This window comes from Rhinolophus hipposideros, assembly GCF_964194185.1.
Source record: "Rhinolophus hipposideros genome assembly, chromosome: 7".
NCBI lineage: Eukaryota > Metazoa > Chordata > Mammalia > Chiroptera > Rhinolophidae > Rhinolophus > Rhinolophus hipposideros.
The window spans coordinates 91754870-91778296 of record NC_138053.1 but is presented as its reverse complement, the minus strand read 5'-3'; the positions used below and the strand labels follow the sequence as shown (position 1 = coordinate 91778296).

General features: G+C 48.6%; 1 protein-coding gene across 3 annotated transcripts in view; it reads left to right on the top strand.

Moving 5' to 3' along the window:
- Positions 1 to 1107: 1107 nt before the first annotated feature.
- TRIO (trio Rho guanine nucleotide exchange factor) overlaps positions 1108 to 23427 on the top strand; it is a gene marked incomplete at its 5' end in the record, with an annotated part of 321447 nt that continues 299127 nt past the window's right edge. For 2 of the 3 annotated variants that reach the window (XM_081053957.1, XM_081053956.1), the window contains one exon: positions 1153 to 1276. Coding sequence is in view for 1 of the 3 variants with exons in the window: in XM_081053954.1 (XP_080910080.1) it covers positions 1108 to 1276 (169 nt within the window). Of the gene's footprint in view, positions 1277 to 23427 lie in introns of all 3 variants that reach the window. The other variant, XM_081053954.1, reaches the window with a different exon arrangement.

Here is a 23427-nt window from a genome sequence, read left to right as displayed (position 1 = left end):
AAGTGCTGGTTTGACACAGATCTTCCCTAAAGCTGGATGGCACCTACCCCTCATTTCTTTTGGTCTCCCCAGTCCCGTCTCCTTCCCCGTTCTCTGCATTTTGGTGGAGTCCGGAATCTCATTGTACAGAGGAGGAGACTTCCCCTAGGAGTTCAGAGGCTTGCCTCACTCGCCTCGGGGACCGGAGTAGGTAACCTGTTTTCACGCTCTCGCTCATCCCACAACTAGTACAGAATACGGATCACACGGTAGTGCTGGGCTCGTGCCCGTCACCCGGCCCCGCGGGCAAGATTGGTAATAAACAGCTCGAGAGCTGAGGACGGTGCTCGCCGTGCAGGAGCGAACGCCCAGCGTGGGGCGCCAGGCCAGGCCTAGAAAGGGCCGCCCCAGCTGGTCAGAGCGTTTCTGCTCCTTTCCAGGGTCGGAGCGACCCGGAGGAAAAGAAGGAGACGGGTTGAACGCCCCTGCCATCGCCCGCGGGCTCCTAGGCGCTCGGCGGCCCGGCCCCGCCCCTCCCGCGAGGCCCCGCCCCGCCCCGCCCGCGAGGCCCCGCCCCCGGCCAGGCCCCGCCTCCCACCGAGCTCACGCTCGGGCCCCTGACGATGTTCGCCGGAAATTACCGAAGCCCCTCTTTTTTCCCTTCCTCTCCTTTCCCTGCTCTCCCTTTTCCTTTCACCCGGGTTCCCTCGGCCGTGATTTCCCCCCTCCCCCTCCTTCCTTCTCCATTGGAAATCAAGATGGAGGCTCGCGGCTGCCGCCGGCGCCCGTGATCGCCGAGCTCCCGCCGGCCCCGGGCCCCCGCCCTCGCGACTGCGTGTCCGGCGCGGCTCGCGCTGCTGCCCGAGCTCCGGCCGGCGCCGCGGAGGCCGTGGCTCGGCGCCCCCGCCCCGCGGCCGGCTCGCGGCTCCCGGGCGGAGTCCCCTTCTATGTGGGCGCGCTCCTCGGGCCGAGCCGCCGCCGCCCGCCGCCGCCCCGGGGCTCTGCGTCCGCGCGCCGGGCGCGGGCAGCTGGGCGCTCGGCTCCGCCAGGCCCGGCGCGGAGCGGGCGGCTCGCGGCGCTAGGGGCGCGGGGCCCGGGGCGGGCGCGGCCGCGGGCGCCGGCGCAGCCATGAGCGGCAGCAGCGGCAGCGGCAGCAGCGGCGCCGCCGCCCCCGCCGCGTCCTCTGGCCCCGCCGCCGCGACCGGTGCGGCGGGCTCGGGCTGCGCGGGCGGCGCCGGCGAGGGGGCCGAGGAGGCGGCCAAGGACCTGGCCGACATCGCGGCCTTCTTCCGATCCGGTGAGTGCGGCTGCGGCGCGCGGTGCGCTCGGCCGACCTGCCGCGGAGGCGCGGTCCGCGGGCCCCGGCGTCTCGCCCGGGGCTCGGCCGCCAGGCGGGCTGGGCGCGCTCTCGGCCGGGGCTCCCGCACCGACCCCGGCCGTCCGTGTGCCCGCGCCGCGGCTCGGCCTGCGCGCCGCCGACCGCTCTTCCCTGCGCCTGCCCCTCGCCCCCGGGCAACACCGCTCGGTCGCCCGCCCCCGGCGGCCGCAGCCCCACGGGTCGGGGCGCCGGCTCTTTGTCTCCTTCGCGGGAGGGCAGAAGAGGGGGCGGCGGGGGCGGCGGGGGCGGCGGGGGCGGAGGCTCCTGTCCCGCAGGCCGAGCGGACCGGGACGGCAGGGCCGGGCCCGGGAAACTGGGCTCCTCTCCGGGCCGGGCCGGGGGCCCCACTCGTCCCTGGCCCCTCCTCGGCCCCCGGAGCACCCGGTTTCTTAGGTCGGTCCTCCAGCCTGTCACCTCCCCGGCCTCCGTGTACACTCCTGTGAAAGGGGGCAGCCTTGGCACCCACGGCCAGGGCTGCGAGTGTGTGTGGGACTTGGCCGCGACGAAGCGCGGCGGGCCGGGAGGCGGTGAGCCATTGTCTCCGGGGGCGGCCCGGGAGGGACATCTGGGAACGTGGTGGCCCTGGGGGGAGGCGTGGGGCGGGCGCCCGCGGAGCGTCGCCTGGGTGGCGTGGAGGTGCCGGCAATGCCAGGTGTCTTCCGGCGAGGAGGGGGTGGCGGAGGGAGAGGCGAGCGTGGCGATCGGGGGAAGCGCGGGGGGCGTGACGGGGCGTCCTCGGGACCCCGGCGGCCGTGCCTCCTCTTGCCCGGGCGACAGCCGGTGCCGCGTCCCCGCGTCCCCGCGCCCAGCCCGGCCTGCTCGTGCGGTGGCCTGAGGCCGGCAGCCCGGAGCGCAGTGCCCAGCGGGCCCGGCCCGGGGCGAGCGGGATGCAGGCTCCGCTAAGGAGAGCGGAGGCGGGCGGGCCAGGTCGCCCCGGGCGGCGCAGGGCGTGTGCGGGCTGCTGGGGCGGCCTCGGGAGGACGCGGGGCCCGCGGCGCTGGGCGGAGCTGCTTGCCGCGCGCGGGTCAGCGGCTCGCTTCTCCGTGGCCTCTCTCAAAATCACCACCCCAGATCCGGTGAGATCAGTTCGGTAATCCGGGTCACAGGAGCAGTTTGCAGCGGGAGGGGATGGTCGGAGGCAGAAGTTAGCTGTATCAGTAGATACCTGGGTTAGTACTGGCTTCCCCTCCATTTCTTGATCTTTGCCAGGCGGGGTTATTTTTGAGTCAGTTTAACAGATTGGCTGTGGCTGGGAGTGACATATGCCGACTCTACAGTGTCAGCTTGGGGGTAATACACTCCGCGGTGCTCCCTCTCCCCGTGAGGTCTTTGCAGAAAGCAAAGGTTTAAGAAACATGAACTCCTTGAAATGGAAAGCCTTTTTCTTTTCTTTCTTTCTTTCTTTCTTTTCTTGGTGCACCTTAGCCAGATAGACCAGCCCCGTGGTTACCTCTTCCTAGCAGAACTGGGTCGTCTTCCCTTCATGCCCCGAAGCTGAAGTCTAGCCTGTCTGCTCTCTGACTCTCCCACCTGTCATGAAAGAATAGATCTGTGCAGAATTCAGCTCCTCTCGGTTAGAAAGGCTTCTGTGCCCTGCAGGTGGAATTTTTGGTGTTTGTGAGACCAGACTTTCTTACGTCTTTGTTATGCATAGTACAGAAATCACTTCTTATGTTCATAAAAGCCCCCAAAGACATCAGGTTGGACTGGACGTCCACAGGAGACTTGCTCCCTGTCAGTGCGGCTCTCCCCAGTATTTATCTGGGGGACATAAATCTGTTGGTGGCCATGCCTAGGCCCTGGCTCCTGTTCATGATCAGTTTGGGGTAGAACCAAGCAATGCTGCTCACTGGTTTGCTCCTTTCTTCCACCCTCCAAAATGATTGATATACCGCCCCTCTAATTGTCTGACCTGGCCTCAGGAGCCAGAGCAGATGTAAGCAGGCAGCAGTGGTCCCATCCTGGGGATACTCTGGACCGTCTTGTAGAAGTGCTTTTCCCTCCTTTGGGTAGCTCCGAATCCCTCACCTAGATCCTGGCCGCAGCATCTAGGGCAGTGATGTCCAGCAGGGGGTGGAGAGGGACCATACACTCGGGTTGGTGCCGGTGGGATGAGGGGTTTGGACAGTCAGGGCCCACCAAGCAGCAGGACCCTGGGTGGGAGTTTACCTGTTAGATTAGCTCAGGTGGGTGGGTGGGGGCGCTCCTGGGCAGTTTCGATGGAATGCGGATGGCTGAATGGAGAGGCCAGTCCATCCGTAAAATCAGACGTTCTTTCCTAAGATGTAGAAACACAGAAAATAGGTTATCTTTGACTAGGGTGGACAGATCAGGGGTGTTTGCGAGTCTGGCACTGAGGGTTGCCCACGTGACCAGACATGGTTGCCTTTCGTTTCTCAGCGCTGGGACTCTGCTTGGCCACCTTCTTTTCTTTCCTTCTCTTTAGTTATTGTCCGTCCTGCGTTAAATTTTATCTTTGTAGTCACGCAGTGAACACTGGTACCCAGGGTTGGGTGAAAGAAGAAGAAAGACTTCAGCATAATGGGACTTTTAAACAATTAGAGCAGTTCAGGAATAGAACGGGCTGCCATGTGATTTCTCCGTTATGGGAAGTGCTCAAGCAGGGGCACTGTCACCTGCCAAGGTTCTGAGGGGCCTGGGGAGATGGTTCTGGCTGGTTCACTCTCTCAGGTTCTGTGGTGCCCTCTGAGCCGCAGCATTAACGGTTAGTTCTTCTTCACTCTTCTTTGGGTGGTTCAGAGCTTCAGAGCAACGACTGCCCATTCTCTGCTTCGTGGCCCTCACTGTCCATGTCACTCCTGACCTCGTGTGCTGTCATTTCATTTTCCACACGCGTCCGTGGTACAGAAACTTCTACTCATTTTGGCAATGCCGATCCGCCTTTTATGGATCTGGCTCTAGCAGGCAGGTCAATTAGTGTTAAATTGGATTGAGCTGAAAAATGTGGTTATTGGGTATTGAAGGGCTGCTGAGATTTTCTGCAAGTGTTAGTGAATTTCAGACCTCACTTTTCTCCTTTGCACAGAGCTCAGCACCAAAAAAGATATAGCAGATTGCAAAGCAAAAGCAAAAAAGAAAAAAGGCATCACAGATGGGAGCTAGTACAGTTTTTTTATTGTGTTATTTTATTTTTTTATTTTTCAGAAGGCTTTTGGGGAGGTTGAGTGACTTGCTCAGAATGGAACTCTGGTACAGGTGGGGTCAGGCCCGGGAAGTGCACTCCCCACTCTGGTATTCCCTCCTCCCCACCATGCCTCTCATGGCCAGGACTTCACTTACATTAGTTCTCAACCCCACTGGGACCAATCACTTTTATTGCCTATCTATTTTGGGGCTCTATTCTTGTGGCAATAAATCATTCTTTCAGAGCTCTCTATTTAACCTTGCAAGAGTGTGTGCTTGTGTGGGGGGAGTGCTTACATAAATGCATTATTTTTAACCTGCCTGGCATGTTTTAGATTGGCATTAAATGAATGTGCAGAGAATAAAGGTTTGTGGTTATCCTGAAGCATGGTGGCCTATTGTGCTGGGTTTCTTTCATTATTAAATCTTATTCTGGACTCCTGGCTGTGGCCCTTCTCTTTCCAAGGGATTTGGGAAGAAAGTTGAATCTGTTACTTAGGGAGGAGCAATATGCATATCTTTCTAAGTTTTGATATGACGGTTTCCTCATGGAGTATCAAGGGAAGCTTTTCTTCATACTTACGCTTCTAACACCACTTAAGTAGCGGGCCTTCAAGCTTGCGAGGCTGCTTCCATGTGTATTTAGAGCCTGGCAACGTTGGTCTTGGTGAGCACCAGTAATAATTATTGTATTACCAAGTTGGTCCTTGTTACCCGCTGTATTTTGTAAAGGGAAGCTCAAGAAAATGTAATTTGATAGTGAATGTTGGTTTCTCATTTTTCTTTTTTTTTTTTAATTAAAGTTTATTGGGGTGACGGTTTCTCCTTTTTCAGTGGCACAGTGAAGCTCAGTTTTAGAGGAAAGCAAAGAGATGGCTAAATCATCCTGGAAGTGACTTTCAAGAAATCAAAGAGTGGTGAAACAGTCATTGACAGAAACTTCATTGAGACCTAAACAGACTTACGGACTTAGACTCGATGGGCGGTGTTGTATTTTTCCCTTTGCAGTTTAACCATTCAAGATTCAGATGAAGATTTAAATGAAGCCATTTTAACCATTTAAATAATTAACCAAGATGTAAATGAAGCCAGTGGTTCTGTTCAAAATGAAGCATGTGGTTTAAATATGTTCTTCAAATGTATATTAAGAATATGTGATTAGGATGGTCTTTTTAGACCTTTTAAAGGTGATGATAAATTTGGGGTTTGTTTCTGACTGAGTGAAAGATGTGTTTGAAGCTGTCATAATCCAAATGAGCTGTATCTGATGTTTATTTTAAGTTTATGTACTTGACTCCTCTACTGAGAAAATAAAATTTTATCTCATATCCTTGGCAGAATTCCAGAGAAAAGTGAAATTCTTAATCAATAGCCACACTTTACTGCCTAGTAAAATCATTTATATTGAAAGGGATGAATTGTGCTTTACTACAAAAAGCAGTCTTAATATCCCCCTTCATTCCTCCCCAATTCTGTAATGAATTGGTTTTTATTTCCCTAAGTGCATTGTCGTCTTTACACATTTTTAGTGGTGCCACTGGCAGGAACAACCGCTCCTCTGTGGTCAGTGAAGAGATGGATTTGAGTGAGAATCTGCTGTTCTGGTGGAAGGCGGTGGCCGCTCTGACGTTGTTCCTTCTCATTTCTTTCTCTCCTGAGTGTTCAGCTGAGTGGACTCCGGGGAACTGACCGGGAGCTGCGTTATTTGTCTTGTGGACGGAGATGCTGTCTTTCATGTCCCATGCGTGCTTCCCAGCCCCATTTAAGCTGATGGCCCAGGCTTGGGACAAGGGGGTCAGCAGCGGGGCCAGGTGGTGTGGGACAGACTTCTGTCTCCTGTCCTCCTCCAGATTCTGCTGAGCATTCAGCAGAGCAGGGGGTAGAGGGATGAGCATGGACGGGGGTGTCGTCTCAGGAATGCACTGAGTAATTGAACTTCGGAGTTCTGGCTGGTGATGGTTCAGCTGGGTCGTTCTGTAACTGCTGTTGCTGTACCTCTGAACTGAGGGGAAAGAAGCCAAAAGGGGGAAAGAGGCAGGGAAGGGGACAGGGCTCTTCAAGGCACTGGCTTCTGCTGCCTCCCCTCTGCCCTCTCCTGACGCCTGCGCCTGTGCCTGCGCCTGTGGCCCTGGTGAAGGTGCTGCCTCTCAGGGCCTTGGCCTCTGGGTGCCCAGCCCCCATTTCCCTCCACCTCTGCCAGTTTATAAAGAGGGAACTGGAGGTATCTGGCTCAAATTTCCAATGTAGTCTCCCAGCCTGTCGACATTATTAAGCCTTATGTGCAGATGGATATTCTTATTTATAGGGAATCTTGTTCTCCTGTTTAATGGTTACCAAATCCATAAATACTCATTTTCACTTCTCATTCACTAATGGAAACACCCCGTTTGCTTATTGAATAGTTGTTGCCCTAATTTCCTCTTTTTTGTTCCCTTGGCATGTAAGGAAGCCCCTTGAAACCCAGCCTATTAATCACCTGACCCCTGGGAAAGGTTATATGTCTGGGGCAAGAGTGAGAGTGTGCAGACTTTCCCAGCGTGAAGTGAAAGGAGCTGAGCTAAAAGAAGGGTGCAGCTTCTGGACTTTCTTCATAGTGAGTGGTAGTATTTGGTCCAATGCCAGGTGTGCTGTGGAAAGGTATAACCTCATTTTCGTGAAAAATGTACTTGAGTTTTAGATGACTGAAGATTTGAATGAGTGGCCTGTCTACTCCTGTCTGGTTGGGGAGGAGTGTGACGTGATCTGTAGAGCATGGCTTGTGTTTTGGAAGCATTACCCTGTTTGGGCTTTGTCTGAAATTAGTCCAGCAGTTACACTGACCGTGGGAGCTTTACTGAAGACGTCAGTCGACAAAAAGGAAAGATTCTAGGTCTAGGGTACTTTGGGTTAGTGGTGTCCATGGGATTTAATCAGACTTATTTTCTACAGTGTGTAGTTCTCTTATGGACAGTGATGGGTTGCACTTGGCTTCTCTTAAGGAGTGGTCCCTGCAGGGTCCTGGAAGCCACGTGGACCCGCCCCCTTTCCTTTCAGTTCCAGGAAGAGGTACACGGTGTGCTGCATCTCTCCTGCCCTGCTGCTAGGAAGGGCTGGGGGCTCTTTGCTGTTTGCTGGTGGTGGCAACACTGAAGGATTATAGCTCTGAACAGACAAACGGTTACATCCATTCAGCTACTGCTGAGTGAAGGAAGGCAGTGTCAAGAGGCTACACCTACTCTCCGCTTCCAGGCGACTTTCTCAAAGACAGAACAGCAGTGAGACAGCAGATGGGTTGATTGGGAGGAGTTAGCGGGTGGAGAGGGTGTAACTACAAAGGGGCATTTTGGGAGATGATGGAACTGTTTTGTATTCCGGTTGTGGTTGGTGATCATTGTATGTATCAAAATTCATAGAACTGTATGCCAAAAAAAAGAAAGAAAGAAATCCAGTTTTACTGTATGTTAATTTAAAACATTACATGAAAGAAAGCTAACAAACTGGGAGTGAACAGTTACTACAAATCAGACATATAAATATATACATAACAAAAAAGAGCTTCAAATCAGTAAGAAAAACAATCCAAAAAGGAAATAGGCAAATAGACAATTTAAAGAAGTATAAGTGGCCAACAAGTAAATATTCATCCTCGTGAGCAGTTCAGGAACCGCAAATAAAAACCACAAGTTACCAACAAAACCCAAATCCAATATAAGTTATTTCTCGAGGTAAACTGGAACAAAATTGAGTTATTTTGGAAAGGTTTGAAAGATAATACCAGTCACCCAGACTGCCCTGTGTGGGACCAAAGTTTCCATAATGTCTAGGGGTAGTCTAGGGAAACTTTAAAGAGAGTTGTGGGGAAATAAAAATAACGGTCCTTTTCTTGAGTTCACTGGGGAGAATCCACATAGTACGTGCTTCAAGCCTGCTGACTTAAAAACAAGACTGTCTTTAAGTACGGACAGTCACCATTTTTCCTGCTGCAGATTTCCCCACTCCAGTGGGATTTGCTGCTGTCCAGATAGAAGAAGGTAGAGAGAGAGTAGTACATGCAGGAGGGTCTGCAACGTCTCAGCATTCCTGGTATTAAAAAAGGTATTCCAGGGGTCGGCTGCATTCTGGGGAGTGGGGCTTGTTCCTGAATTAGCACCTATGTGAGTATCTATTTGCCCTCTGTTCTGGGGTGTTCGTGTATATAATTGACTTTGCAGCTATCTATTTTGCATATTGATGGTTATTGAATGAATTTATGAAGTGTTCGTCCCCCCCACTTAACATTCATAACCATAAAATAAAGCTAACCTTAAGGAAAACAAATCAAATTTAAAAGTACAATCCTTGAGTATTTTTAGCTGGTGTTTCTTGCTGTCTTTCCCCCCATGTATGCACATATATGTATGGATCTTAAAAGTCAAAACACCCCACTTTGGAATAGTTTGTTTCAATACGAGAAGGAACAGATGAATATATCAGAGACTAATATTTGAAATCTACTTTAAAAGAACCCATGTCTCCTAGTATATATGAAGTCACGTGTATAAAGGACATGTATACTTTAGGGCAGAATGTTTTAATTTGGAAATTATGCATATGAAATGTCTGTAAGAGGTTGGTCAAAACAGTATGTATATAAAATCATTTTCCATCATTTATTCCTTTCGCTTCACTTCCTCTTCTTACATTGATCTGTATCTTCAAGGACTCCTTCCTTCTTGTCACTGGTTTTGAACCCCACGGCTGCAAAGCCTATGGGCGGGCGCTCCTGGGTGATCTGGATTCTGCAAGTTGTACATTTCCTTATTTGCATTTACTTTTAGTTAACCCTTGTTCTGCATGACAGGTGAGTGAGGGTCTGCAGGAGTAACATACACATTTTATTCGTTTTTGAATAACTGTTAGTTTAACTTTTAAATGACAAGGGCCAAGAAGTACAATCCCTCTATTATTTATTCTGAAGGTACGCAGTTATTGGGAAACAATGCTTTGACTGGAATGTTATTACAAGTATTTCTACTTAAGTAGTCTCACACAATAACATCTCTAAAGTTTAAATTGTTTGATATTTTGGCATCCAAATACCTGGAATACATTCCTCATTAGTCTAGCACTAGGCAAATAGATGTTTCTTGTTTGTAGGTAGCTTTTTTTAAAAAAAAAATAAAATTCATGATTAGAAATTCTTTTCATCCCTCACTCCCCTTTCTAGGACCACAGCGATGAAAGCTGGCATGCAAAGGACCACTACCAGCTCAAACAACCAGATCACAGAGGCAGCATATATCTCACACTTTTATTTTAGAGTTGTTTCTCCTCCGTCTGCATTTTGTTGTGCTTGTCCTAATGTGTCTTGGGTTCAGGCGCCCTGAGAGCCAGTGCTAATTTGGCGGTTTACAGGCCATACGTTTTCTTCACGTGACAGTTCAGTCCACATGTCCCCTGGTAGGTTGCCTCTGCGAGAGGCTTCAGGTGCAGTCATTACGTTTTAGCATTTTGTTAGCTGGTCAGTGTACTCGTTCCTTTCCCGATATTTCACTGCAGTCCGTGAGATGCAGCATGGCAGCGTTCATTGTGGGGAGGTTCCCTCCTTCCTGGCATTGCTTATTAGGTGGCGCCTCACCCCCGCCGCTTGCCTGACTTAGTGAAAGGTTCAGCCTATTTGGGAGATCGGACCTGTCCCTTGAGCCACACACATCACTGGAAACCTTTGACTGTCAACCTTTTTTTGCAGGGGTGACCGGATCACTGTAAATTTCCTGTGACAGCTTGCAGTGTGGACATGGGGGTGTTTTTGGGAAGCCAGGGTGACTGGCAGTCTTGTAACGGCCCGCTGCTCTCCCATGCTGTCTTGTTCTAATCTGGATCTTAGCAGCTGCGTCCAGAGCAACGTGAGAGGCCAGAATGCCCAATCGTCAGGGGTCGGATAACACCTTTGGAATTAGAAGAAGTTCATCCAGAAAGGAATCACCTGCTTGTAAGGTCATAGGATGAGATGTAAGATAGCTTGTTTATTTTCTCCAAATGTCGTCAATGCCAGTCCTGTCCTCCAAGAGAGCCCGGGGAAGTCTTTCTCTTAACTGTTACCTGCACTGCGGACACCGCTGGCTGCCATCTGAGTTTCTCTGACTCTACCTACCGTGCAGGTGTTTCTCTTGTAAGATCAAACCGCCGCTTGCAGCAGGCAGTGCTGTTCTGTATTAGGATGAAGATCCTGGCCGCGAGTAAGGCCGTGACTTGCCCCAGACTGAACTGCTTGAAGGGCCTGACGTGGACTTGAAACCCAAGGCTGCCACTGCCCAGAGCCCCCTGCCCTGCCGGTTCCAATGGGGAGAGAATAGAAATGACCCTCAGTGTCCCACAAGGTCCAGCGTTGTGATTGTCACATCTTTAAAATTGGATACGTATATATCTTTGTGTATTGAGGATCTAAGTTATAATTTACAAGTCTCACACCAAACAAAACTTGAGTGGAAGAGTCTAGGATACAGCAAGCATTTTTCTCATGTTGGTCCAGGCCCTATAATTTCCTTTGTATGCCTTTTCCTCTTCTCACCTGATTAAAACCGATGCTCCTTTTTACATAAACAACCCTCGTAACCCCAGCTTTGCAGCTGAGGCGTGAGGCAGGGTGAGTCCTGGGAGGGGCCGGGGTGGGGAGGTAGCCCTGCTTCCCTGGCCTGGCCGCCCGCCGCGTGGGAGAGATCTCTGTGGAGGTCAAGGCTGGCGGGACGTTGTGAGCAGCTGAGAGACGCTGCCAGGGAGGGACGGTTTTCAGCCCCTTGTGTGACACAGAAGGATTACCAGGGCCTCTTTTCTAATTTAGGAGGGGAAGGGTGGGGGAGTGGGGAGGGGCGGGAGGCTGCTAAGCTGCTCTTTTGGGGACGGTTTTATAAGGTGGGTGTGGTAACTCCTGGGTTCTCTATATATAGCTACTTTGGTGGAGCCGCTCATTTCTTTGCTGTTAATCGTTGAAACGCAGTTGATGATGTGTTATCAGGGGGAACAGGGTTATTTTTCACTGTCCTCTTTTAGCCATGTGTCTCTTGGGCGTGTGTTCTGGGTTTTTCTATTTGTGGGGTACCCGTCACCTTGGTAGCCTGATTTATGGGATGCTTGCTCAGGTTTCTCTCCACATGGACCTCCGGCATCATTTCCACATGGGGAACGTGGTCTGCTTTTGTGTGTCTCTGAGGACGTCCTCGTCTACCTCAGGCTTTTTAATGTTTCAGTCAGAGGATGAGTGAAATGCTGGCATCTTGAGTGTAGGCCTTATATATAACCAGAAGGTTTATCACACTCTAAAAACATACACTTTTCGTTTCCTTCTGGTTTGTTCAAGGAGGCTTCATAAGTTTCATGGTTTTTCCCTCTGTTACTGTTATTAAAATCTTGCTTTTTAAAAATTTATGGAATTAAAAGAGTAGGATTGGCCTGTGTTTAATGTAAGATTTTGGGTTGCTTTTGACACACTGTTTTAGTTTATCTTTGGTTTTAAACTATCAAAGGAGATACAAAGCTCAAACTTATATAACTTAGTCTAATTGAGATTTCACTGTATTTTGGCTGGTGCATTGATTTATGTCTTTATTGTTGATTACATTTAAAGTTTGTTGGGTGTTTTTTTTTCTTTTTTTCTTTTTTTGGTTGAGGGGGCAGGTAAGCTTGTTCTGAAAAGCCAGAACTCATGTTCAGAGAAGCAGGGTTGCCCCACTTGTTACTGCTGCAGCACACGTAGTAACCTCCCTCCCCTCCCTCTGGATGTACTGGAGCGCACACACGTGTATGTGTATACGTAGCTTACATAATAGAATTTACGTATTATTTTGTTTCTGAACCATTTGAGAGTAAGTTCCAGAGGTGGTGGTACCCTTACATCTAAATGGAAGTTCGATATGTATTTTCTAAGAGCAAGGATCATTCTTTTACATAATGATCCAAATCATGAAATTAATTTTGGTACAATGTTACTAAGTCTACTGACTTTAATAGAATTTTACCAGTTGTTCCAGAAACGTCCGTTTGGGCAGTTAAAAAGTATTTGTGGTCCAGGATTCCATCCAGGCCCACATACTGCATTTAGTTGTTATGTCTCTGCTTTTCTTCAATTTGGAACATTTTCCCAGTCTGCCTTGATAATTTTGAAGATTACAGTCAATTCTTTTGAAGACCGTCCCTCAGCTTGGGGTGTGTGATCCTCGTGAGCGGTCAGGCCGTCCATTTCTGGTAGAAGGGATTTGTCCTCCCCGAGTGTCCTGTCAGGGACGCCGCTGTCAGCTGCCCCACTGTGGGGTGCTCATTTCAGTCCTTTGGTCCAATGGCGACGACCAGGTTTCTCCACTGCATTTTCCCTTGTAATTAGTTAGCGTTTTGTGGGGAGATAATTTGAGACTTAGGCGTACATAAAATCCTGTCCTTTCCTGACTTTCATCTATTGATGATATTTGCCTGAATCAGTGATTACTCTGATGGTTGCGAAATGGTGATTTTTTTAAACTTTGTTGTTCCTTCTGTGTTTCACTGGTTTCCTACCCTGAGGAAGAGCCTTTCCTCCAGCCCCACTTACTTATTGATGTAAGCATGGTCTCATGGATGCCTATTTTACCCAGTGGGTTACAGTTCTTTGCTGTCATTATTTAACTTGATGCTCAAATTGTCCAAGATTTGGCCAGTGAGAGTCCTTTCAGACTCTCTCCTTTATCTTTTGTGACCTGTCAACATCATTGTTTTTTAGAGCAATTTCTTATTTTCTGACGTATAAGATGTTCTAGGTTTATGTTTTACTTTTCTTGCTCCAGCCCTAGAATCAGCCATTTCTCCAAGGAGCCCTGATTCATTAGCACAGAACAGTGTTTAGAAACACAGTCTAGCCTCATTGTTACAGAGCTGTCATTGCTTCTAGAACCTCAGTGGACAGAGCTGGGACATGTGGTGTGTGTGTGTATACATACATTTACATAGATGCACACTTGCGTACATAATTTCACGTGAACACGTACTGCTGTCTCTTCCTGCACTTACCTGCCTATAATCAAACCCAGGAGTTTACACTCATGCCTTCAGTTTCACTCCAGATCACAGGGTGCATGTTAGTCTGCCCTTTTCCATATCTGTAACTCCCTTCTCTGATGGTGAAGGCTCCCTCTATCCTCAGTATCTTTATGGATTTATTCAATCCTTGAATAATCAGAAACTAGTTTCAAAATGCTAACCCATACCACTGCAATCAACCTACATCTTCCGGTTTAAACTGTTCCATTTAGCAGTTAGTGGTCAGCTTCTGTTCAGCTCAGTGCCTTGTCGGTGAGTCATCCAAAGAAAACCGAGGAAGTAACGTGCTGGAACTCCCCAGAGGCCTGTTTAAGAGAAGACCTGCCAGACTCCATAGCGGCTCACTTGCTGGTGATGTTGAGCTCACATTTGAAAAATAAGGAGTTGCCAAAAAAGTAAGATTAATTTCCAATAAGTGCAGTTTATAAAGAAGACACCTGTTGTGGGAAAGGGTTGACCATGTTCATCTGAAGGTACTCATTTCTGGAAGAGAGGAAGAAAAAGACAAGTGTTGAGATCATGAGTGAATGATGAGATGCAGGAGACGGCATGGGAATGGGAGTGCGTGCGGTAGGACCAGGATGGGCGGGACGCCCTTTTCTCAGGAGTCCATTATGTTCTTTCTGTGAGTCGGGAAGGAACTGAATTTGTATGTTGGAGTAAGTCATGAGTCATGACTTGAGAGACTCTTGCTTGATGCCTTTCATTGACTAAATGTTTCTTCCCAGAAATACCTGCAGTGAATTTAACGCAGTGGTGTGGTTTCTGCGTTAGTGCGGGGTTTCTGGGAAGCATGCGTGTGCACGCAGTTCTAGAAGTCCCGGAACGGTGGGTGGAGATCTTGCGTTACAGGCAAAGTGGGTATTTGCCCTTCAGTGTGTTTCGATATTATGATGACATAGAACATAGGCCCTTGATTTTGGGAGACAGTCTTCCAAAGGTCATATATTGTGTTCTGTATTTTCTGTAAACTTCCTCATGCTTGTTAGTTCATGTTCTGGAGAATTTGGCCTCTGTACTTCTAGAAGCCCTTTGTACAACTAGACATTTTAGCAGGAAGAGGAGTCGTAACTTTCTTTGTAATATTTCAAGGGGGGGGAAAGGCTTTTGATATTTAGAAAATTGGGAGAGTAAAAGGTGGTGACGAGGGGGACGCTCTGGGGAAAGTCTTGGGGTGACGATGTTCTGGGATTAGCTAGTGGTGATGGTTGCACAACCTTGATAGGGTACTAAAGACCTGTGAGTTGTGCACTTTGAAAGGGTGAATTTTATAGCATGTAAGTCATATAGCAATCAGAAAGGAAAGGTCATGGCTAAATTGGCAACATTTCAGGTTCTTAAACAGCTTCATTTACTGAGTGCTTCTATGCACCAGCCACTAATTTTCTTAGCCCCCTGCAGGGTAGGCGGTGACACCTAATTTTATAGGAGAGGAAGGGAGCTCAGAAAGGTTTTGTAACTTGCTGCAGATCAGCAGCTGTTAGGGGCAGACGAGGATGCCATGTGCGCTGTGGTTTTCTCCCCACGTGGGTGTCCTGGGTGGAAACAGGGCTTTGCCTGCCTCCTGCTGTGCAGTGCCTGTCACACTGAGGTCCCTGATGCCCTTAGGAAGCTTTCTACTCAGTTCTGGTGTCAGGAAGAAAAAACAACAACATTCTGTTTGAGAGAGGGCATTGTGGACAAGGTCTGATTGGGCATCAGGGGTGAGCTGATGGTATATTTGGTAATTTCTTAGAAAACTTCAGATTAACTATCCCATTGAAAATTTTAAGATGTCTCAGCCTTAAAAAGAAAAGGACAAATAGGTGGTGCTTCCCAATAGGTGGTGTATTTGGGGACAGTGAAGGGCAGATCTGAAATGGTTCCAACTGATGAACCTTCTTCCGCCTTCCTATTAAACATTCTGGGAAAGGTGAAGGGAAGGCAAGGCTGTGCTGTTCGCCTCCTGAAAATGGTCTTGATCTTCGGAATAGCAGCCAGCATTCTGCTGCTGTGAGTTCTGTGAGCTCTTGAGCATTGGTGTCAGCTCTGCTCGCTTGGAAACGTGACCGGGACAGAGAGTATGTGGCAGACTCTAAGACAGAAACGGTGTTGATTTGCATAACATCACATACGCACTCTTGTTGCAAGAATTTTCATTGTGCCTCTGTTAGAACTGACTTGACACTTCATACAGAGTATTTTAGCTTCACTCAAAAGGAGACGTCTCAGAAAGAAGAATTTATGTGGCTTTGAAATGACTCTTAGGCGCGGTCCATGAATGAAATGAACCACTGAAGACTTGTCCTTTGTAGCGTTTTGAAACCTTTTCCCCTGAATATATATATTGAAAGCATGTAAAGCAGGTAGGGGTTTTGTCAGCTGTGGAGCATGTTTGCGAAGGGACCGAGAGCCTTCCTGCTGGTTGGTGACCTTTTTATGATGTTGGATCTGTCATCTTTGTTTCTCAGTTTCAAATGCCCAGCCCCGGATTGCTTAGCACTTGAGGTGATTTTCATCTTCAAAGGACTTTATGGGCATTATTTAATATACATGATAGTGTATAATGAATGAGCTGTTCATGCTTTGAGCACTGTCAATACAGCAGGTGCCATACAGCTGGCGAAGACAAAAATAATATTCTGGCCAGTGGGAATTTATAGTCCAAAGAGACACGAGGATTAGGCAGATTCTCTCTCTTGGCCTCTTTTAAAAATGTGCTGGGGAATTCTGTAGAAATTAAAATTATAAGAGGTGATCAGCTAGCTCAAGTCCACCGCACTGAAATTGTTCTCAAGGTGAAAATAAAATTTGAGGTGCTCTTAGAAAGACAAAGTATATTAGTTCTCATTTGTCACACATTTATTGATGCATGTGGTATTTTTCCAGTGTCACAGACTAGGGCAGAGGCATTTCCAGTCCCATTTCTGCCATCCCCAAATCCTCTTTTTTGTTGATGCTTTGTAACCAAGGCCACATGGGAGTCACAAAGGCGAATTTCTGAGTTTCAGACCTCGTCAGTTTATCTGCCTCTGCTGGGTTGGCCTCTGTCATGCGGGGTCTCAGCTCCCGCTCCCCACATAAGAACGCAGGACATGGTGAGGCCAAAAAGGAACACCCACGGAACTATAGTCACACCACTATATTCTCGCTGGCGGCTGGTTGGAGATACAGGAAGCAGGAGCCACAACCTGCTGTTCACTTTTCTGCCCACCAACCAACAACCAACACAGCCACGGCAGTTATATTAGTGGACAGCAGTTATATTAGTGGCCAATGGCTAACCGGTAACAGTTGATGGCCAACTAGTCACATCTGATGGTTATCCAATCACAGCTGACGGCCATCTACTACCTGAGCCAGCCCCTTTCCACGTGAGGCCGAGAGCCTGGAAACTGCTCTCTGGGGCTCTGTCCCCACAGCCTCAGTGGAGGGAAGTTTCTGGACCTCTTGCCCCATCAGCCTCTCAGGCCCCAGTGCACACCCAGCTCTCTGTATGTGCCCTTGAACCTGTCTTTGTGTTGGGTGTTCCCTGCTCCTTTGGCTTCCCTGACTGACTCAGCTCGAGCGTCACTTCCTGTGGGAGACTGCTCTTGTCCGTCCTGTCCCGGCCTCGTTGGCCATCGGCGCTGGCTCGGCACCGTGTGCACACGTCTTCTGGTTCTGTCTGCCCTGTGTTGTGATTGTTCTTCATGAGTGGGCGCTTGTGGGCCACTAGCCCCGAGCAGGCCCGCGCACAGGCCTGAGAGGCAGCCGTTGTGGTTCACACCTGTGCTTCCTCACCCCAGGCTGTTTCAGAATGACAGGGTCCCCAGAGAGTCCGACTGAGCTGCTAGAACGAGCCCTGGAACCTGTGTTTTGAAAAAGCCCCGCTGGAGTGCAGCTGCGCAGCTGGCTTGAGGACCCAACGAGTTAGATCTCGGCTCACGCATTGGCTGTGGGTGAGGGACCAGGCCAGTCTGTGTGGGGCATAGGACGTGCAGTTTGCAGAATCATCTCCTTTGTGTACCTGGAGGGAATGAAGAAAGGGAGTTCAGTCCCTTTATGATGGGGACATCCTCCCTAAAGGGATGATCCTGGCTCCTCCAGCAGCTCGCTGACCAGTCTGGCTTTCTGTGTGTGAGCAGACTGAAGGCACGATTGGCCCTCCAAACTTGCATTGGAAGTCACTGTGTTACCATAGAGACGTTATGTAGTGTTGAAGGAGATGAGAGGAATCACACCGTAAATTATCAGAGCAGATGGCTTGTAATTTAACACTCTCTTAGGCCATATTCTTTGTACTGATACTTGAGAATATTTTCAAATATCAGTTCTTACATTGTTCTTTAACCTGTAAAAATGCCAGAGTTCATACAAGATTTAAAAGGGGTGTTATATATGCCATACACACAATATACAATGGCGGTGATGGAAGATGGAAGGCGGGCCTGTTTAAAGCATTTCAGGAGTGGCCTCTTTACCTCCTTAGAACCCACAGGTAATTGGCTACTGTTTTTAGTTCCACATATAGATTTTATGCTTTCCTCGATTATTTTGATAGCAGCGGTATGGGGTAAACTTTTTTTTTAAAATTTTATTGGGGGAGGAGAACAGGACTTTATTGGGGAACAGTGTATACTTCCGGGATCTTTTTTTTCCCCAAGTCAAGTTGTTGTCCTTTCATTCTTAGTTGTGGACGGTGCTGTTCAGCTTCAAGTTGTTGTCCTTTCAGTCTTTGTGGAGGGCACAGCTCAGCTCCAGGTCCAGTTGCCGTTGCTAGTTGCAGGGGGCGCAGCCCACCATCCCTTGCGGGAGTCGAACTGGCAACCTTCTGGTTGAGAGGACGCACTCCAACCAACTGAGCCATCGGGAGCTCAGCGGCAGCTCATCTCAAGGTGCCATGTTCAATCTTAGTTGCAGGGGGCGCTGCCCACCATCCCTTGCGGGAGTCGAGGAAGTGAACTGTCAACCTTGTGGTTGAGAGCCCATTGGCCCATGTGGGAATTGAACCGGCAGCCTTCGGAGTTAGGAGCAGGGAGCTCTAACCACCTGAGCCACTGGGCCGGCCCCTGGGGTAATTTTTATATCCTGGCTTGATAGTAATTGAGATGGGTCTCAGAGCTTTGCTCACAAATGAATTAAAAGATCATGTAGATTCAGCAGGCAATATCTTCACTTCCGAGGTGTTTTACATGTGATCAACCATGTAAAGGATATTTTCTTTAAGAGGACTTCCCTGAATTTTTTTTCTCTTTTCCTGTTCTAGTCTTCTAGCCTGTGAACTGGTGTACAGCTCTTAAAGATTGTGCCTCTCTTCAAGGACAAGTACTCTTTGCCTCTTGCAGGGAACAGCAATTTGACTCGAGTTCTGGTGTGTGTGCGCGCTTACACACACACGCACACACACACCCACCCACCCACACACACACCCACCCACACATGCTTATAATTTACGTGTGTAAGCGACCACAGTGGATACATAATGAACCACTTCAAATTAAGGAGATGATAATCCTGTCAGTGTAATTCAGAAATTCAGTAAAACTTACCTTGTTTTTTAGGTCGTGTAGTAAACGACGTTTACCATAATTTTTAGATTTTATTCATTCTGACATTCTTAAAGTATTCAGGAATTTTAACAGGCTGTCCCTGATGCGTTTTCATCACTCTGATTTCTCAGGTGCTGTACATTAACAGACAGGTAAGTTTTCCAGTCTCCAGACAAGCCCTGGGTTGCTTGTATGTGAATGTGTGTTTTAAACAGAATGCAGACGTTAACAGTATAGTGCCCTTCTCTCTGAGGGAGGCACTGAGTGAGTGAGTACCTGTCACGCGCTTAGTGAGTACCTGTCACGCGCTTAGTGAGTACCTCTCGTGCTTAGTGAGTACCTGTCATCCGCTTAGTGAGTACCTGTCACGCGCTTAGTGAGTACCTCTCGTGCTTAGTGAGTACCTGTCACGTGCTTAGTGAGTACCTGTCACACGCTTAGTGAGTACCTCTCGTGCTTAGTGAGTACCTGTCACGCGCTTGTGCTGCTGGTCTTGATGGTGGCTTCTAATGCCTCCCGGTGGTGGGACTGGTTGGCTGTTGTGATCCTGACTTGTTGGATGTAGTCATTCCTCCTTCAGGGTGAATCATTGAGATCACTTAAGCCCTTTGACACCTCTGTGTCAGTGCTAGAAAAAATTTTAAAAAAGTATTTGGTAATTATATCAAAAAACATCTGAAAACCAGTCTTATCAGAAGGCCCAAAGCCATTGCAAGGGTGAGTGAAAAAAGGTGGAATTAAGCCCTAATTTCTTTGATAAGCCTGGACACTGTTCGGCAAAGTTGGCTCAACCTCCTGGGAACTAGCGTGTGGCAGAGTCTCTTAGCACTGGCTTGAGTGAATGGGGATGAAATTGGCCACTTACCAAAATACATGGTTTGCGAGGAGGTCAGTTAGCCAAGTAAAACCAACTGTCATGGTAATGAGGTGAGATTGACAGTGGAATCTGCCCAGGACCCGATTTGCATCAAGGGCACAAAGGTCTCCCAGCCCAGGATCTTGTTTTCCGTAGATGGTTTTGGGAAGACCTAGGTGTTGACAACCCAGCCAACTGGATTTGGGGAATCACTGGGTAGCGTTCCATGAGCTTGTTTCTCATTAGGAGGGACGTCTGATCTTCTGCCTTCAGTCAGAGTTGGAATGACTCCCATTTTGTCCCCTCAGCCCACTGGTGTTGATGTGATTGTCTCCTTCCCTTTAATAATCCCTAAGATGATTTCTTTGTCAGTTACCTCTGTAGGAGGAATTTCCTTATTGGAATGTCTACATGTTTAATTCAAATTCAGCTTTGCACATAGAGGCCCTGAAGTGTCCCTGTCATTTTGCTATTGAATTGCTTGTTAGAAACATCATGGGATTTAAGGCCCTGAGAACCACGGCAGAGTAGATAGGTTCTTTCCACTTGCTCCTTGGATGTGCAGTGGTTGGGGGGCTGGCCCCCTCTCAGTAAAGGAAGGGCACGCAAGGAAGGTGAGTGAATGAAGGCAGCCCTTAACCTGCCTCCCTTTCAAGTCCCCATTTCATTTTATCCGTCCTGTTGATCCTCCATCTTTCTTTCTCAGGCTCCCTGTCTCCATGTGCCCATTTAGGAGCGTGACTCAGAGGTCGTTCTCTCAGCCGCAGCCCTTCTTAAACAGCCCTGTCTACCCTGAGATAAGCTTTTCACAAAGGCCCTGGAACCCTATAAATAGCTGTCACCGGTGCCCCCATTCAGTGGTGTCATTCTTAACCCCCCATCTCTGGTCTTTCTGGCTTCCAGAGGTGGTAAAGTCAGTGACAGCGGGACAGTTGGTGGCTGCTAGGGGCACATGCCCTGATTCCAGACTTGATAAATGGATACATAGCTTTCTTTACCAAATGGGATCCTAATCTTCCTTTTTTATCCCTCTTTTTTCTCATTTCTTTTTCCTACATTTCTCTTGTCTTTGTTCTTTGACTACTTAAGAGTGATGGTGCCACTTACTCCCATTGCTGTGTGTGCTGAGGACAGAGGGGAGTTTGATTTCAGGGGCAGGAATTTAGGGGGATGCCCCTGGTGGAGAGTTGAAATTGCACACTGTCACCTCCCAAAAATCTGAAGCTGGGAAGGAGGCGGAGGTGCCCCTGCTCTCCTGCCCCCAGGCCCCTCGAGTCTGAGGCACCACGTCTCTTCCTGTCTGTACTCAATGCCGCTCCACTAGGCAGATGCCACATTTTATGTCCCCACATTTTATGTACTACTTGCAGTTTATGATGATTCTAGTAAACTTGGTTTAGCAAATAAACCTAATGGTTCCTATTTTGGGGATAATTGAATCCCTTTCCCTACACTATGGTATATTATTCCTTGTAATTCCATTAGACTACAGTTGCCATGTCTTCTTGATAGTTTCTACGCTGTAATTGACACTGAGGCTCAATTTTGCTCACCTTTGTGTCCTCATGCCCTGCATACGGTTGGTGCTTACTACATGTTTGCCAGATTAATGATGAAATGCGTGCTATATCTCCGTGTCCAATGGCAAAGACGCAGATGTTTTTAGGGCATAACATCCTCTCCCGCGGAAAATGGGGGTTTGCTGTGTGCATGTGGAGTCTGGGCTGAGGCGCCCTAGGGAGGACAGGTCCAGGTGGAAGTGGCCGCCCCTTGTTTGGCTGTGTCCACGTTGCCAGCGACCTGCTTACTGTTGTTTACTGTTGCTAATTAATCCTCCAGACCCTCACCTCTCGCACTTGGACATGTGTCTCCTGAGAAGTCCTTGCACTGGCCAGGCTCGTCTCGGACCCTAAGCAATATTTGCTGACTGATGATGAGTGGGTTTCGTCAGGCACAGTTGAGGGTGGAGAAGCCTCTTTTATTGGGTTTCCTTCGAGATGTAGGGTCTGGTTGTCCCTGAATGTTTTTATTATTTATTTATTTATTTATTTTTTATTTTTTGAGAAACAGTTGTGTTTTTTTTAATTTATTAGTTTCAGGTGTACAAGACAAGGTAATACTTAGACGTTCATCATTTATATCCCTCACACTGTGAATGTTTTTATTTTTGATGAGGCGATTTCCCAAGGTGTAGCAGATTGGGGAAGGTCACAGTGGGGAAAGGCAGCATGGGTGAGATTTTCTCTGGGGGTTATTTTTATGGGCGAACTTTTCATAAGCCCCTGAAGACTGTTTCAGGCCCTCTCACCCTTCCCTTGTTTCACTTCCATTTCTGAGACTTCTCCTCCCTCTTCCCCACCCAACCCCTTTAAGCCTTTATTTACATGAATCTGAAAGCAGGCCACAGGCCTTTTAAAATTATACATATCAATATGAGGCCAACCCAGTTTTTCATAAGTAGGTCAGGATGTTTCTACAAAGTAGGGTTTCAGAGACTGTCCTTTAAAGCCAAAAGTATTTTAAAGAAAGATGACAGATGTTCAAAGCTGAACCTTGGGCAGACTAGAACTAACTAGAAGACGCTGATTTCTGGGCATTGTGTGATTAGGACTTCTACCGGCTGCCACAGACATTAAGGGACAGCGTGTCCCGCTGTGGCCAGACGTGGAGTGAGGCCACGTGCAGACCTGTAAGGCGCGCCTGGTCTGGAGAAGCAGCTGGCTTCTAAGGAGCCAGCCATGCGTAGCAGCATTCCACCTGAGGATCACGATGTAACGTGTGTTTCAGTCGAATGGGTACTTTTGCTTTGCTTAACTACGGATCCTTCATTTCTTAATAGTGAGCTGCTTTAAATGTCTCCCCCAAGTTCTTTTTGATGATTGGTGACTGTGCTGTCTATGTATCAGAATTGATTGAGATAGTGAGATATTGGGAAGGTATTCACAGCAAGTCAGCAAGGAAAGAAACTGTGGTGGGATTTGCAGGGCGGTTCTTCCAGTGTGTCTAGGAATAGATGCCCTTACAGAATGGTAATCACTTCTGGCATGATCCTTGGAAAAGTTTCCAGGATTCTGCCTTATGTTTGTAAAATGGACGAGAAGCCTGCATCGCTGTGAGAACTGGCTAAGTTCACAGGTGCAAACATTCACAGCTTCACACCCAAGGTACCATCCTGAAGTCAGGAAACGCTTTATCACTGATTTCATGGCCCTTATCGTCTCTGAAGAGTGCACGTGCCACGTGCTTCACTCACGACCAAGGTTTCTGTGCTGTTACTGACTTTACATTTACCCCGAAAGTCCCCTGGACAGGGAGTTGCCAGATGGGCAAACTGAGCAGATACTCTCCCCCAATGAATTGCTCATCGTATCTTTGAAACCGGAGAGCCTCCAATAACTGAGATTTTGCAAAAGAATGTGACTATACAGCGTGGTATAAATTAGTTCATTTCTTCCTTGTAGCTGATTTTCAAGAGGGTTAATTTGCAATTTATTGTAGTAGAACGACTTGTTTTCATGTGGCTTTGGGTGCTGTTT